The following is a 17672-nucleotide window of genomic DNA, read 5'->3' as shown; positions in this document are numbered from 1 at the left end:
CTGTGGGTAGTAGATATATTTTATGCATTTTCTAAAAATATGGAAAGAAATGATGACATTCTTGAGAGTTTCTGGTCTTGTTCCTGAGATAGTGGGTAGGGTAGTGAGGGAAAAGCTGCAGAAGGTAGAGAAGGGCAACCTCAAAGGTCATTTTGTATATTTTTTCCCTTTTATACAGAAACCCAGTCATGTCTTGGTGGACAGCACAGATGCAGCAGTCGTCAGGGCCTGGTAAGATGGGCAGAGAGACCTGTCCTTTTTAAATTACCTTTCCCTGGAAAGTCAGGATAATATTGCAGGATTGATTCTGGAAGCAGCATGATATAGGGGAAGAGTTCTAGATTGGAGTCAGAAAGTCCTGTGTTCAGATACCGCCTCTGGCACTTGGCGTGGTGCCTGACACGGGGTAAGTGCTTAATAAATACTTGTTTCTCAGTCATGGGCAAATTACTTTAACTTTTCTGAGCTTCATTTCCTTCGTCTTTAAGATAGAGCTCATGTCTACCTCCCAGGGTTGTTGTGAGGATCGCGTGTGATCGTTCATGTTCAGAGTTTTGCAGATCTTTCAGCACTTTGTAAATATAAGCTCTTGTCATTTATGGAGCTCAGAGCATTTTCCACACATCGTCTCCTTGCCCTTTCTCTTTTTCTGCACCCTGCATACAGAAAGGATAAACACAGGCAAGTTAGGAAAAGCTGTTCCAGTTCTACTGCAGCTCAAACTTGAATCCATCTCAAATTCTGTCCCAGCTTTCACTACCAGACCCACTTTCTTCTCAGAATAGCCACTTGTTCCTCTAAGCTATTCATGAGCTAAGGATCTAGAAGAAATTTTAGCTCCAAAAATGTTATAACTGACACCATGGCACTTGAAGGTTTACAAAGCACTGAATATAAATTAGTTCTTCCCAAGAACCTGTGAATTAGATACTTAGAGGCATTATTATTTTCACTTTCAAATGAGGAAAGAGAGGCATAAAAATGTTAAAAGGTAACCCATTGTCACACTGCTAATGAAGATCAAAGGTGGGATTTAAACCGAGAACTCTCTTGATTCCAGATCCAGTGTAAAACATGAATTTAAAGAATCAGCAGTAACAAAGAAAAATATATTTAAGAGTGTTATAGCAGCCAGTAAAAACAGTTGCTTGTAAGCCTCCATTCCAAATCCCCTTTTGGCCAAAGCAGTCCTTTTTTTAAACCCTCTAATCCCTTCTATGCTGGGGTGGTAAGATAATTAGATTCACCTTCCACATTTAGCCAGAGCCGGAGCAAGAACTTTAGTGCCCAGGGCAAGCGGCAATACAGAAGAGGGCCCTCAGATCAGTTGTGTAATTTGTGATGTAAAAATAGCGCACGAAGCAGCTGAGACCAAATACACAGCTACACAGTGAGTTTGGCTTACGCACAGTGTTAGGCTGAATGCATAAAATGACAAAAAGCCAACTTGAACCCGAACAAAAAAGTCGCAAGTGCTGGTACAAGCCAAGCTGCAACTTGGGTCTGCTCAACAGAAACTAGCACTATTTTAGAGGAAAAGCACTAAGAGTAATGAAAGAGAACACTCTGTAACTTCCTGTTGCCATGCCTTTGAACTGAATTTAGCTGGAATGACTCCTTTACTCATGTGTCACATTTCTCAAGTTAAAAAGAAAATCCCATTACAAGAACACACACATTTCTAATAATGCAAGAAAAACCTTTCACTCTTTGCTCACAATTTAACTCTTCAAGCTTTACTTGCAGCAAAACTATCCCTTGGTTTCAGTTGAGTTTGTAATTTGCTTTCCATTGAGTGTGAGATGAGTCTTCATGAGCAGAGAAGGTCTTAAGGGTGTTTTCGTTCGTTTCAGTTTACTGAAAGGTCTCTCACGTGATGCTACAGTTGCAGGTAAGGTAACAGTATCCTCGTGGGTGTTTCTAGGGTTGTGTAAATTCAGTGAGTCCGTGTCCTCGTGTTATCTCAGTAGGTTGATGTTGCGGACTCCAGAGATAGAGAACCACCAGTGCTTGATGTTTAAAGCTTTCCATTTCTAATGAAATATCTGTAGAATTTAAATTTTTGCTATTTTTTTTTTTTTTTTGCCACTTGCATTATCTTGGCTCATGAATCAGTTGGATTCATTGAGAAGATTTTCCTTCCAGAAAGAAATTTATAATCACTGGTAATTTCATCTTGTTTTACACTTAATCAGATTGTGTCCTTTAATCAAACTGCATAAAAAATTGTATCCAGCATCTTTTTAATGTTGGCTTTACGCAATTATTTGGGCTGAAAGACTGGATAGTTTATCCTGTGACTCTTAGAAATGCACTAGTTTGACTTTCTCTCTACGACTAGAACTCTGAAGAGATGTATGTACTTTAAACCATTATCTAAGGGTTTTGATGAGCTTTAATGGATTGTCTCATATGTCTTTTTTTTTTGACCCATATATCATTCTACTCCCTTGAAACACAGATACCTTTTTATTTTGCAAGACTTTGGTTATTTTGGCAGTATGGCTAAGAATATCAGCCATGTAAATAATACAAAAATATTAAATTTGCATACTCTGACATAATAGCAATGATTTCCAGGTTCTCTATTGGAACATTTGCTTTCACACAGTCCAGGATTCTGTGGACTTCTTTAGTTTGTGTCTACAAAGCATTGAAGATATTAGCTCCCAAGTATCATTGTGGACCGATTGCTGTGCCCTTTCGGGGTTGTTTTCAAGACAAAAATCAGCATAGTCTGCTTACTAAGTGAGAAAATTATAGGTCTTTTTATCTAGTCTGTCAAAGGCTATCATCACTGGACTTCTAGAAACTCACTGAACAACTTTATGTAGTGTGTACAAAATTAAAGTAGCTGCCTAAACACTATTTTAAATGCCAAAGTTAGTGGCCACTGCATCGTCATTGTTCTTTGACTCTTTTTAGGGGAGTGCTTTTGAGATTGTGTATTTGTTATTTTGTCTGTCGTACCTGTTTTCTGATTTGCTTCAGTGAAACCAATAAAACTTTCCTCAGACTGAGTTCAGCATCAAGGTAGATACATTTTAATAGTATGACTCATGCGTTTGTGGTTTAAATGTCAGTTATGCTGAATGTTAGAGAAAACTGGTTTTCTTCTTACCACAAATAATTTCCCCCAATAAATGGAGAAATCTACTTTATATTTTGGGTAACGAACTTCAGGGTTCTTTTTTGCTAGTTCATCATGTGACTTTTTATATAACTATCATGATGACTTGTTAATTCAAGCAGACTTAGGGGTTTCCAGTTTGGGGATGACTGATGGTTTCTTTAGTCCCTTTAAAAGGAAGACTAGTTTTGTGCAAAAGAGTAACATTTAAAGAGCTTCAAAATAAGTTGTCATTTTTGTTTCTCAAACAGAGAAGCTTTTTCAAAAGCACAATGAATCAACTTTTTTCTTTTCTAAACTTCTCCATCTCTGAAATTTATTTTATCTTGATGATCTACTGTATTTCATGAAGTTGGCCCAAATGTATTTCTAGACATTGAATCCTTTTCTTCTGGCTTTTGAAAACAGTATCCAAGTGAATAAAAAAATTCATCTAGATTTCTGGGACTAACCAGTTATGAACACCTTACCTTCACTGTTAGGAAGTTGAAAAGAAAACCAAGAATCAAAAAATATGCACCTACTTTATCATTGTCCTTGACTGAATCCTCCTCAGCATCCCAACCCCTAACCATGAATGCTCCTCGTATGTGGAGTAGCTCTGCCCTGTTCCCTTCTCTTTTCTCAACGTACCCTCTCTTTTAGCGATCTTACCTCCCATGGGTTCAATTATAATCTTCATGCAGGCGACTCCAAGATGTATACATCCTGCTCAGTTTCCTAACCCTCTCTCATCAAATACCTGTTGGACATTGCCACCTGAATGTCCTATAAGCTTCTTAAACTCAACATATCCAAAATGGAATTTACTATCTTCCCATCTCTATTTCTGTTGAGAATGCTACCATCTTTCAAGCCATCAGTGTTCGCAACCTTAAGCATCCTCAACTCTTCCCTCTCCCTTAACTCCCTGCTTCATGCCTGTTCAACTTTCAAATCTTGCACTTCTACTTCCCCAACATCTCTTGTTTCCATCCCATTTTATTCACTCACACAGCCACTACCATAGTTCAAGTCCTCATTACCTCTCCCCTGTACTATTTAAGCAGCCTCTTACTTGCTTGTGGCTTCTCTCCCCTTTCCAATCAGTTTTCTGCGCTACAGCCACAATATTTTCAAATTCTGTGTCTGACTGTGCCACTCCCATGTTCAAGAAACTTGAATGGCTCCCTGTAGCCCCTAGAAATAAAAACAGCACAGACTCCTCAACTTGACACTGCAAGTCTTTCATGGTTAGGCTCCAGTTTATTTTCCCAGGGTTAGCTAACCCAACCTTCTTGCTGTCCTGCCATACTGGGAATGTACTCCTTCCTTCCCCCTGCCTTGTAGAATCCCTTTGTTCCCCTCAAGGCTTATCTTATGTACCAGATCTTAAGGAAAGGTTTTCCTCATCCCCTTAGTTATTTGTGTACATTCCATTTCCCTCAAACCAGCATGTGCTTTATAACTGCATGCATATATCCTCTCCCCAGAATGTAAAGTCTTTGAGGGGGAGAACTTTATTCATTTTGTGTATCCCCATTGTCTAGCACAATAGCTTTGGCATAGAAGATATTTAATAAGTGCCTGCTGGTTCTGTCATTGGGATGTAGAATTCATCAAGTCAGAAGTTTAGTGTGGTGTAATTCAGGGTTGACCAACATAATTCTTATATACTTTCAAATCATGATGCAAGGGAAAGAAATAAGCCTTTATTTAGGACCAGTTATGTGCCAGGCAGATGCTACGTGCTTTACAAATATTATCTCATTTGATCCTCACCACCCTGGCAGGCAGGTGCTGTTATCCCTTCTTCAGAGTTGAGGAAGCTGAGGCAGATAGAAGTTAAGTGACTTGCTTAGAGTCATCCAGCTAGTAAGTATGTGAGGTTGAATTGGAACTCAGGTCCACTTAGCTGCCTCATGAAGGAGAAGATAGGTAGCAGGAATTTAACTCTTCTTGTCCTTGGCCTAACCCTTATCTTTGAATTGAAGATCTTTTGTGATTTGCATGTGTCAGATATGGATTCTAGTAACACAAAGGACTTCCTTTCTTCTTCTTTGATTTGCTCTGAGTAGGATTTGTTCAGTCGGCATAAGTCCTGACATTCAGATTTGGTGATTTTTCAGTTTTAACAAGCCTGAAGTTCTGCATCTTTATCTTATAATTAAAAAATTTGGAAGCAATCTTCTTTCAACGTTGTCTATGCAAAATTAATCACCTGTTTATTTTAACTGGCACTGAGGTGTGTGTGGTGTGTGTGTGTGTATGGACTGTCTCCCCAGCACTACCTTCCACTTACTCCTTAAGCCTTCTTAGTGGGTTGTTGCTCTTGGCTCAAACCTCATCCACTGAAAATTCTTTAAGCTACCGAAAATCATCTTTAATTAGATTACAAAGCAAGACAAATAAAATGAAAAATGCAGCCGTTGCTTCCCAAGGTCAAGGCCCTCCTCCCCCACCCAATTTCTCATGTCTTCCTACTCCCTGCCCTACTTCCCTGTTCATGGGAGTGGAAGGCCAACAATTCTGTTATTTCTCATAAACTCTCCTCTCTGTCTCTGTCTCTGTCTCTCTCTGTCTCTGTCTCTCTCTCTCTCTCTCTCTCTCTTTGTTTCTGTCTGTCTCTGACTGTCTCTGTCTCTTGTTCATGGAAATGGTTTAGGGAGCTGACTGCTGCTTTGGGCAGCTCCCTGTACTAGCTTATCACACCGTGCTGATTGCTCTGACTCAGCAGAATAAGAATAAACCTCTACTTACCTGCTTAGGTACCTTACTGTACAGGAGAGTAATTATTGCATACCCCCACCCCAGCCCCAGGGATGGGATCAGTGTTTGCATGCTCATGACCAGTCATGTTAGTTTCTCAGTCCCCCATCTTCTCTCCTTTTTTCTCCCTCCGTCATTAGTCTTCCAGGTAGCTGACTGATCGAGCCCTAGTTCCCCTGCCTTTGAACACTAAGCCTTTTGGTCAGAGAGGATAAATGAAATATTTTACTCCTATAAGTCATTGGGGAACACCATTCAGAGAAACCTGGGGTTAGAGCTGTTCTGAACAGAAAGAACCCTTACCCTTCACCAGTGAGAACTATGCATGTGCTACAAATTATACAGGCTACAACAGGATATCTGTAAACATGCATTTTGAGTGTATCTATACATAAATGAAGGAGGAAGCTAGGTGGCTCAGTGGGTAGAGCACTGGGGCTCAAGTCAGGAAGATCTGAGTTCTAGCCCTGTGACCCTGGGCAAATTACTTAACCTCTCTTTGCCTTCATCCACTGAGAAGGATACAACGAATCACTGCAGTATCATTACCAAGAAAACGCTGTGGTCCATGACATTGTAAAGAGTTGGACACAGCTGAACAACACACATAAAATGAGAAAACAACAATTGCTGGGAATTATTCCCAACACCAGTCCCCACACAGGGAGGCATCTGATTGCCTTTCACAAGCATGAGTACATGTGGAAACAAAATACATAGCACATGTGACCACATTGTATACCACAGATCAAGTAAACAAATCTCATGTAGTCCTGAAATAAGACGATAAGTGACAGGGTTAAAGTAATGAAAGATAGACTAAAATATAACGTAAGCATTTGTAAGCAAAGTGAATACAGCAAAAGTGTATAATATGGCAACTACATAGGTGGTTACAAACACGGTGTACATTACATGTGAAACTCATGATCCAGTGTCTAAATAATGCCAGTAGAAGGCAGGGTTGGAGGTGCCAAAGCTGGATAAGCCACCAGGTGGCAGCCGAGGCTTGAGCAGCCCCAGTTCACTTACTTAGTAGCCAATCATTCAGAGCCATCTCATCTAGACTAGGATAAGTAATATGAAAATTATCCCAAGTGACATAATTTATCAAAGTGACTCATTTTGCCTTCAAAAGAGGTTCTTAACACTTTCCCAACTTCCCATAAATAGATTACTTCCTTGAAAGAATTATTTTTCCACATGGATTATGGTATGTTTGCTGGATACTTTTTTTTAAAGACAGTTTTAAAATTCCCAGACAAATAAATTTAGCTCATCATATGGTGCAAAATCTTCATTTCACTCCACCCAGTCTTTGGAACTTAAATCAAATATGCCCAAATGCTATTTCTAAGGCAATACTTCCACACCCTACTTTCAAGGTCTCCAAGGGAAAAACAAGATTCATCTCACTGCCATATGGTCTTGGCCAACCAGCTAGGCAAAAGTCTTCTCCTGCAGCTTCAGAGCAATGGTTACCAGAGCTTCCAAGGTAATCTCACTTCAGGAAGTCCTGCTATGAACCTTATCAATTTCCTGTTCATTATATACTATTCCTTCTCTAGCTTGTTTCTGATATGTCTCTTGGGTATCTCTAGCATTACCCAGAGTTGCTGCTAGGCTCAGGGTGGGAGTGGCAGGTCTTCAGTCTAACAGAGCTACCCACATACACCATTTTGCAAGCTCAGCACATAATGTCTGCTATGTGTCTGACATGTTCCTACCATAATGTACGCTGCTCTGTCTCTCACTTTTAAATGACTACAGATAACTGAGTCAGACCACAGCAAAGATGGAGAATAACATGTCACTGTAGAAATATCAGAACTATATGGCCAACGACCAAGTTCATTTATGATGGTTCCAGGGCCAGCTCCATTGTTAAACTGATTATCTCCCTGTACATGATGAGTCAAGGATTCTGGACACTGGCATAACGAAGCCTGCTGTTTATTCCTAATCAGAGCTCTACTGAGCTGAGGCCAGAGCTAAGTAGGCTTTGCCCAATGGCAATGATTATTCTGAGGATTAGAGAATCGTAGACTGAGGCCCTGAGGCTGAACCCCTTACTGCAGTCAAATATTTATGATCTACTCTGGCATACCCTTCCCCACCTTCCAACTTCTGCTTGGGGAATGATAATTTATCAACAAGTATAGAATTCCTACTGTATGCCTTGGCACTGGGGATACAAACACAATAAATGAAACAATCTATTTGGAAGGAGCTTATATTCTAACATTATGTAATGTGAATTGTTATTTTTTTGGTAAGCAAATCCAGAAGTATTGCTGCTGAAAAGAGCGTGACAATCTCCTCTTCTATGGCTCCAATTAAAATCTTGGAGATACAAAATAAGAGTCTACCCTATGGGAGTTACTTTTGCCTCCCACCTCTCTTCATTCCCTTCTGTCCATCCAAGCTAGACCTGTCCCTCTTATATCCCCAACCCACTCTACTTTTGTTTTAGTTTCCATACTAAGGAACACCTTTCTATTTCTAGGGCCTAGAATCACATTCTGATTTGCAAGGCAGGTTCTCTAGAGGATGGCTACCCTAGGATCAAGATATTCTGGATCTACATCTATAAAACTATAATTCATCAGCTCCTGCTAGCATATTTACCTTTCAGCAATTAACACAATTAACTCAAATGACACAATGATGACATAATTAACTCAAAGCAAAATGACATAGTGGCAGCAAAATATCTCACCCATAAATCTGAGGAATGCTCACTCAGCACCAGCAGAGAGAGTGCACACACATAGAGGTATAAGTAGGGAGGTACAGACATAGGGCACATATGACTGGCATATGTGGAAAGGAGCACATGTGAGAAACATGTATGATATAGCAAGACATGTGAGGAGAAGTAACTCTTCCTCCAATATTATAGGACAGCTAATGTATTCACACTGCTTCCGATGACCTTGGTCTCTTGAGCTTCTACTGGAAGCTACTCTCCTGAATGAACACTACCTGATGTCACTCCCCTATATGCTTCTATACACTGCTTAACTGTTGTCTCAGCCACCTCTAGCTTCTGGCTCTGCTGAAATCCTTAAAATGGGAACCTCCAACCCTTTTAATAAAAGCAGATCCCTTATCTGACTCTGCCTTCCAAGTAGAATGTTCCCCAAGAACCATGTGCAAAATTTTCTTCCTCCAAGAAATTGTACACATCAGGACATATCTTTCTAGATTTTGTACCTGGAACTCTTAAATATGAGAACTCAAATTTGGAGTATCTGCAAAACAACTATCAAAATTTGCTACTCACTTTTTTTCATACCCTTTCCTACTTCTATCACTTAGCACCCTCTCAATTCTGACTTTTACTCACTTTGTCTGTCATGATCAGAAAGTCCAGCCAGAAATCTACAGCTTGTAAATGGGGCAAGAGAAAGTGAGGAACTGAGGGTGACATTTAGGTGGGAAGCCTGAGTGGTGTCCTTGACAATACTAGGAAAGTTGTGAAGAGGGGAGAACTTGACATGATAATGAGTTCAGATTTGGAAATATTGAGCTTAAGTTATTTTTAGAGAATCCAGATCAAGATGTCAGATAGGCAATTGGAGATGGAGAGGCAAGGTCAAGATAGAGTTTAGGGCTGGAGAAGTAGGTCTGAGAATCGTGTACAGTTAGAGATAGTAACATGGCATCAGATGCAATAAAAAAACAAATTAGTATAGAGAAAAGAAGGCCTAGAACATTAATGGGCATTACCTTGATGAAGATCCATTCAAGGAGACTGAGGAGAGGTCATACAGGTAGGAGGAGGACCAGGAGAGAGCACTGTCATGAAAACAGAGAATAGAGAGGATCAAGAGCATGGTCCAGTGTCAAAGGCTGTGTGGAAAGGTCAGGAAAGATAAGAACCGAGCAAGGGCCATTAGATTTTGCAATTAAGAGATCACTGGCAACTTGGAAAAGAGTGGTTTTAGTTGAATGGTGAGGTTGGAAGCCAGACAGTAGAGAGTTAACAAGAGAGAGGAAAGGAAGTGGAAGCACTGATTATAGATAGAGAAGTCTAGCTATAGAAGAGAGGAGAGATACAGGATGATAACAGGGTCGCAGGGATCAAGGATGGGGGAGACATGGGTGTGTTTGGAGCAAGTAGGGAGTTATCCAGGACATCTCCAGTTGAAGATTAGTGAGAGAGTGAGGTGACGGAAGGAGCAGTCTGCTGAGGAAGATGGAATGGAATAGGACTACTTGTACATGTGAAGGGGTTTGCCTTGGCAAGAAGGGTTGCTTACCTCTTCATATGAGATTGGTAAAGGAGGAGATAGTGGCAGAAGATCTGTGAGTGATAGGAGATGAAGAGTCTAAAAGTACAAGGAAGACAGAGCTTGGGGGGCAGGGAGGGGGAGAGTACATCAAGTTTCAGTGAACAGCTACTCCAACAAGAATCTGCTTCCCTAATCCTCAGTGGACCAGTCATCAGGAAGCAGATTCAGTCTCTGAAACCTAGTCAGTAAATTTCTTGATTTTAAAAACAACACCAACACTGCTTTATGTGATCATAACATCCTATGTCATCTTTCACTTTGCTTCATCTCATGTGACATATATCTGCTAACCTCACTCCAACATCCCAGCTCACTTTCTTCTTTAAAATTTGAACCCTGTTGTGAACCAGTTTAGCTTTACACTCTTCTGACCTTGAGTCTCTACAGTTTTCCTGCCTCTGTTTATCTCCAAAACCTAATGGAAAAGAGGACACACAGTTATTCCTATTTATTAATGACGTGATGGTTTACTTAGAAAACCAGGAAGGAAATGAATTGAGACAATAGCTTCAACAGAGTAATGGGATGTAACGGCTTACTGTAAGCCTGACCCTGTGCTGGGTCCTGCACTGCAATTCGAAGTCCAGAGAATAAAGAGGTCCCTATATTCTTACATAAGGGGTAAATATAAAAATACACACAACACGAACATAAACTTAAATCCATGTTTGTGTGTTACATATGTACATATATAGATGCATACATACACAAAGTAGTTAAATACATGGTAGTTTGGGAGAAAGGACACTAGCAGCTGAAGGGATCAGTAAAGGCATCATGGAACAGATGGATTTAACAGATCATTGAACATCATTTAAGCTGCATCTTAAAGAAGAGAAAGTACTCTGTGAGAAGGAGGTGAGGAGGGAAGGAAGGCATTCCAAGCATGGAGTAGCAAGTGTAGATAGAGTGTCTTGAGTGAGGAACGGAGAGTAGCATTTCTATACAGCAATTACAAAATCTAGGAGGAAATAATAGGGAAATCTCATTCAAAATAACTACAAAATTCATAAGCTGTCTGAGCCTACCTGACAGACTTAAAAGTTTATATAAAGTTGTAAAACATTCTTTAAAGAAATAACGACAAATAAGTGGATAGATATTCGTTGCTCATGGTTGGACCGTGATAAAAACTAATATTTAAGTTGATTTAAAGATTTAGTGCTAAACCAATCAAACTACCAAAGGGAGAAAAGGAGAAAAATTATTTTAAAAATTCATTTGCAGGAACAAAAAAAAGGTCTAGAATCTCAAGGGAAAAAAATAGAAAGTATTAAAGGAAAACATCCCTTCCAAATCCAGAATTATATTACATTCAGTAATTACCAAAACTGTTTGGTATTGGTTAAAAATGAAAAGTAAATTATTGGAGCAGTCAGTCAGCTAGCATTTATTAAGTGCCTTCTATGTGCCAGGCACTACGCTAAACACTGGGAATACAAGGAAAAGCAAAAAAGAAACAATCCCTGCTCTCCAGGAGCTCAGTCTCATGGGGAAGAAAACATGCAAAAAATTATGTACAAATGATATATAGAGGATAAAGAGTGTTCAAGAAGGTCTGGGAAAGGCGGAAGGAAGGGGAGGGAAGCCAAGAGGGACAGCATCGAGGCATGGGCCCAGCCAGTGAAAGTACTCAGAGTTGTTTTGTTTAAGGAACAATGAAGCTGGGTCAGCAGATTTCTACAGAATCAGTACATAGAGGCCCACAAAGTAGAAAGGTAGGACAAGGACTCTGAATGCAAAGCAAAGAATTTTATATTTGATCCTGGATTTGAATGGGAGGAGAGGATGTGTGTTCATCCTTTGTTGCCGAAGAAGACCATGCCATCAGAGAAATGATGACATGACTTGCCCTTGACTTTGTTCTGAGTGAGGGAGGGCTGTGCAGGTCACCAGCCTCTCTTCTCCTCCAGAGACATCTGGATCCAGTGACCAGATATTCCTCAGGATGACTGGAGATGACCCAGGATGAGGCAGTTGGGGTTAAGTGACTTGCCCAAGGTCACACAGTTAGTGAGTGTCAAGTGTCTGAGGTGAGATTGGAACTCAGGTCCTCCTGACTCCTGCACTGATGCTCTATCCAGTGCACCACCCAGCTGCCCTGGGAGGAGAGGATACTGATATGATAAAACCTGCTCTCTAGGAAGATGACATTGACGGCTGAGTGGAGTAAGGAGAGCCTTGAAACAGGGACACCAACCAACAGAATTGTAGTAGTCCACGTGTGAGGTGATAAGGCCAAAACCAGGATGGTGGCAGTGTCGGAAGAGAAGGATGCGTATGCGTGAGATGTTACAATGACAACAATGATGGGACTTTTGAACATTGATCTAGGGGAAGGAGTAAGAGAGAAAGAGTGATGATGCCTAGATTCCAAGCCTGGGTGACTGGAAGGATAGTGATACCTTCAACAGTAGTACAGAAATTACGAAAAGGAGCGTTTGGAGGGAAAGATGACAAGTTTTGGACATATTCAGTTTAAAATATCAATGAGACATTCAGTTCCAGATGCCCAAAGAGCCGTTAGAGATGTAAGACTGTAAGTCAGGTGAGAGATTATGGCTGGACAAGCAGAACTAAGAGTCATCTCCATAAATATGATCATTGAAACCATGGGAACTGATGAGATCACCAAGTGAAATAACATAAGGGGAGAAGTAAAAGGGGCCCCCACCCCACCTCCACTCCCCACCTTGCTTATTCTTTTTTTTTTTAATAATTAGTTTTTAGTTTTCAACATTCACTTCCATAAGATTTTCAGTTTTAAGTTTTCTCCTTCTCCCATTCCTTCCCCCTCCCCAAGAAGGCATGCAGTCTGATATAGGATCTACTTATATATTCATATTAAACATATTTTCATGTTAGTTATGATGTAAAAAAAAATTAGAACTAATATATTTTTGCGCGTATGTCCATCCTTTGTTGCCGAAGAAGACCATGCCATCGGAGAAATGATGACATGACTTGCACTTGACTTTGTTTTGAGTGAGGGAGGGCTGTGCAGGTCACCAGCCTCACTTCTCCTCCAGAGCCATCTGAATCCAGTGACCAGATATTCATCAGGATGACTGGAGATGACCCAGGATGCACTGGAAGACCTTGGCCCCTTTAGGCCAAGGTTTATGCAGGTACTCACTTAGGGTGAGGTAACGCCCTTTCATTGAATAGACCTGTTTAAGAAGTAGTCAGGGCATGGCCTTTTTAATGAGCCAAAGGAAAAAAAGGCATCAGCCTGGGAGGGAAATAGCAATAGTTACTATTGATAATCACAAATTGCTGATACCTGGACCCACTCAAAGCTTCTACTTTGTCATGTTCTCAATCTTGCTGTAAACCTCATGCCAGAAAAAGAAGTTAGTGGTCATTTTTAAAATGTCCATCCTTTTCCCCAACTGTGGGACAAGGAAACCTACAAAACCTCCTCGTTATCCTCCTTACTATCTGATCTGGTTAGTCCAAAGGAGGATCCTAGATTAGGGGATGGATGGGGCAATAATGTCCAACTCTCCTATTTGACAGATGAAGAAACTGAGGCCCAAAGAAGCTGGACAAAGGTCACACCAGTAGCAAATGGGAGAGTTTGAATCCACACCCAGCTCCTAGGCCCACAGGACCTTGGCACATAGAAGATCACAGAATGTTAATTTAAGACTACCACTGGAGATCCTCCAATCCAAGCCATTCTACTGATGGTCTAGAGAGGGACTGGCTGTTAAACGAACTAGATACCCTGGCCCTTCTGTCTTTTTCAGTTTCACCAGGCCTAATCATTTAATGCACTGAGCACATAGTAGGGCTCCCATTGCATACACTGATTCAAGTCTAGGTCCGATCCTGACAGGAATCTGATAACTACCTTTGACTCCCTTGCTCCCCACCTCCAATTCCCTCCAGAACCTGATCAGTCAACCAGTCACCCTCACCAAAGCAAGCCTGGAAACACAGGAGCCAGGTCTCCAGAACCCAGGCTTCCCTTGACATCTTACCTTGGAGAAGGTGCCTCCAGCTTGGTAGTTGGTGCTCCTCAGTAAACTCTCTCCTCCAGCAGGAATCAGAACTGAAGAAACATGAGAAAGAAGAAACAAAACAACAAAAGAAAAGGAGAACAAATAGTCTGCTTCGATCTGCATTCAGACTCCAGAGTTCCTTCTCTGGATGCGGATAGCATTTTCCATTATGAGTCCTTTCAAGTTGTCTTAGATCCTTGCATTGCTAAGAAGAGCAAAGTCTATCAAAGTTATCACACAATGTGGCTGTTACTGTGTGCAGTGTTTTACCTTATTCTTGATAAGCAAGAATCAGTGTTCAATAAACCAGAGAATAATAAACAACTTAAGGAAGAAATATCTATTTAATAAGAACTGCTTGGAAAACTTGAAAGCAATTAGCAAAAATAAGGTTTGGACAAGTGTTCTATACCACATACTACAGTAAGTTCCGAAAAGATATTCAGCTTATTATATACAAAATACATAAATACATACAACATACATAAATTTAATGAAAGTGGATTGCACTGTCTTTTACAATTGGTTTGGTTGGTTGGTTGGTGGTTGTCCTTCGTCTTCGAAGAGGACCAAAATGACATCACCATGATAAAGTGAAATTTCAGTGTGTTTGACTGGCTGATCAGACCAGTATGAGCTCGGAATGCTCCACCAAAGATTGGGCACAGATAGTCCATGTGAATATTTGGGTTGGATATCCCAAATTTTTTTACTTTGTGCTGTCTCAATTCTGCTTTTCTCAAAGAGCACAGCACCCTTTCTGATGTGGGAACACCATGCTGAGCGGTCCTGTGCCAGTGTCTCCCATGTTGCACAGTCAGATCCAAAGTTCTTGAGAGAGACCTTGAGAGTGTCCTTGTATCGCTTCTTCTGGCCACCATGAGATCGCCTGCCCCATGCAAGTTCTCCATAAAATAGTCTTTTTGGCAAGCGTACATTTGGCATTCGAACAACTTGGCCAGCCCATCAGAGTTGCGCTCTCTGAAGCATAGTTTGAATATTTGGCAGTTCAGCTTGAGTAAGGACTTCAGTGTCTGGCACCTTATCCTGCCAGGTGATCCTCAGAATCTTCCTAAGACAGTTCAGATGGAAGCGATTCAGTTTCTTGGCATGGTGCTGGTAGACTGTCCATGTTTCACAGGCATATAACAATGGCTCTGTAGACCTTCAATTTGGTAGTCAGTCTAAAACCTCTTTTCTCCCAAACTTTTCTTCAGAGCCTCCCAAACACTGAGCTAGCTCTGGCAATGCATGCATTAACCTCATTGTCAATGTGTACATCCCTGGAAAGTACACTACCAAGGTAAGTGAACTTATCCACAGCATTCAAAACTTCTCCATTTGTTGTAACTAATGGTTCCATGTATGGATGGTGTGGTGGTGGCTGATGGAGTACCTGTGTTTTCTTGGTGTTAATTATTAGGCCAAAATTAGCACAGGTGGCAGAGAATTGATCCACGCTTTGTTGCATCTCAGCTTCAGAGGCTGCATTGAGTGCATAATCATCCACAAACAGAAAATCATGCACCAACACTCCCTCCACTTTGGTCTTGGCTTGTAGCTTTTTACAATTATGGTTAAGTAAAGGATGAAGGCAATCACAAAAAATAAAATAGGTAATTTTAGCTCCATGAAATTGAAAAGCTTTTTGAACAAATAAAATGCCACATCTAGGATAATGGAGACTACCAATTAGAAAAAAAATCATATCAAATATCTCTAATAAAGGTACAAGATTAAAATTATATAGGGAATTAACATAATTATATAAGACCAAGAGCCATTCCCCAAGTGTTGAGAACTATTAACAACCACAAGAAAGATTGCAGTAATAATTATAGAAATGCAAATCAAAACAAGTCCTCACATTTCACCACAGATCCAGCAAACTGACAAAGATGACAAAAGATGGAAATAATGTTGGAAAGGAAGATAGACGATAATTCCTATGTTTGTGGGACTATGAACCATTCTTGAAAGCGGTTTGGAATTGTTCTTTTAAAAAGAAACTAAAATGTCCATATCCTTTGACCTAGGGATCCTACTACGAGACAGAGCCTAAAGGGGCCAAAGAAAGCAAAGTTCCATACATACCACAATTTTCATAGCAGTCCTTTTTTGTAGTAGCAGAGGACTGAAAATAAAGTAGATAACAGTAGTTTGGAAAATGCTTTAACAAATTGTGGTACATGTGTATAATGGAATATCATTGCATTCTAAGGAGATGAATATTAAGAATTTGGAAAAAGCAAGGTATGTAAATTGACACAGTTCAAAGTTAGCAAAACCTGAAAGACAGTACATACAAGGACTCCAACAACAGAAATGAAAAGAACGGTGGAACCGAATCATCTTAATCATAGTAGACAGGCTTGGACCTAGACAGGAGTTGAGAAATATAACCTCTTTACTTCAGTGCTATTAGAAATGCACTTGACACAGTGATTCAAACATCAAAGTGAACTTATTTAAGAAGAGTCCAAAGAATATGGGCTTACATTTCTGGCCAGAGGCAGGCTGGGACCTTCTTCAAGAAGAGGGAGTGCTGACCAAGCTTTATACTGTTAATTCAGAACAGATCCTCCCACCAGAGACAGATTGGTCTGTTCTCTTCCGGAGGTGCAATCTACCGGATACACCCACTGTATGTTTTCCTCTAAATAAGAGTAAGCCTGTCCCCCTCCCTCATCATTGGCCCCATGTTCAGATAATGAGGTTCTAGTTTTATGTGGGATGCTTACATGCATGAGGTTTACTAAGCATGCAACAATGAATAAAAATCCCCCCATTGACCCTAGCCGGTGTAGGCTAGTTTCAGGATTGCCCCCTTTATCAGGAACTTTGTGGTTAGGCTACCTTGTTGCCCTGAGAGCTGATTGGTCAGTAGTGCTCTGTAACTTACACCACTTTGAAACTGCAACATTTTGTGGAAACCTAACTTTTTAGTGTTTACCACAAGTGCTAAGGTGGAGGACTATGTGCATGGTATGTTGCATGTACCGTCTGATATGGTTGATACATTGGTTATGCCAAACTGCTTTTTTTTCTTTTTTAAATTTATGTTACAAGGGAAGGTTCACTGGGCAGGAGATGAGTGAGGGGATTACATTCAGAAGTAAATATAATGTAAAAACAAAAATCAATAAAAACATAATTTTTTAAAATAATCATGCTCTCACTCAAGTAGCACTTCCAAAGTAAAATTTCTGTAACTCATTTTGGGTATCATAAATACAAGGATGGAGGTTTCTATCCCCAATTAATGTTAACCAGGAAGGCCCAGGTTTCCCAATTGAATCAGTCAAAGGTTGACTAGTTAGAACAAGCCCTTAATCATTTGGGGACGAGTAAAGCTTCTACTTGGGTGATTGAATGAAAGAAGATAATACCATAGGAAATATTTTGTGATGTGGGAGAAATCAGACACATCTCTGGACTTATGCATAATACAGCAAGCCAGTTCAGTCCAGCTTTGGTAGCTTCTAGATT

General features: G+C 40.4%; 1 protein-coding gene across 9 annotated transcripts in view; it reads left to right on the top strand.

The window, feature by feature from the left end:
- PHF7 (PHD finger protein 7) overlaps positions 1 to 17672 on the top strand; it is a 52637-nt gene that overhangs the window by 4046 nt on the left and 30919 nt on the right. For 7 of the 9 annotated variants that reach the window (XM_072650086.1, XM_072650098.1, XM_072650067.1 and 4 more), the window contains exon 3: positions 179 to 231. In XM_072650086.1, the coding sequence (XP_072506187.1) occupies positions 179 to 231 (53 nt within the window). The other 2 variants (XM_072650122.1, XM_072650126.1) reach the window with 2 other exon arrangements.

This window comes from Notamacropus eugenii, chromosome 1 (genome assembly GCF_028372415.1).
Source record: "Notamacropus eugenii isolate mMacEug1 chromosome 1, mMacEug1.pri_v2, whole genome shotgun sequence".
NCBI lineage: Eukaryota > Metazoa > Chordata > Mammalia > Diprotodontia > Macropodidae > Notamacropus > Notamacropus eugenii.
This window is presented reverse-complemented; position numbering and strand designations above follow the sequence as displayed.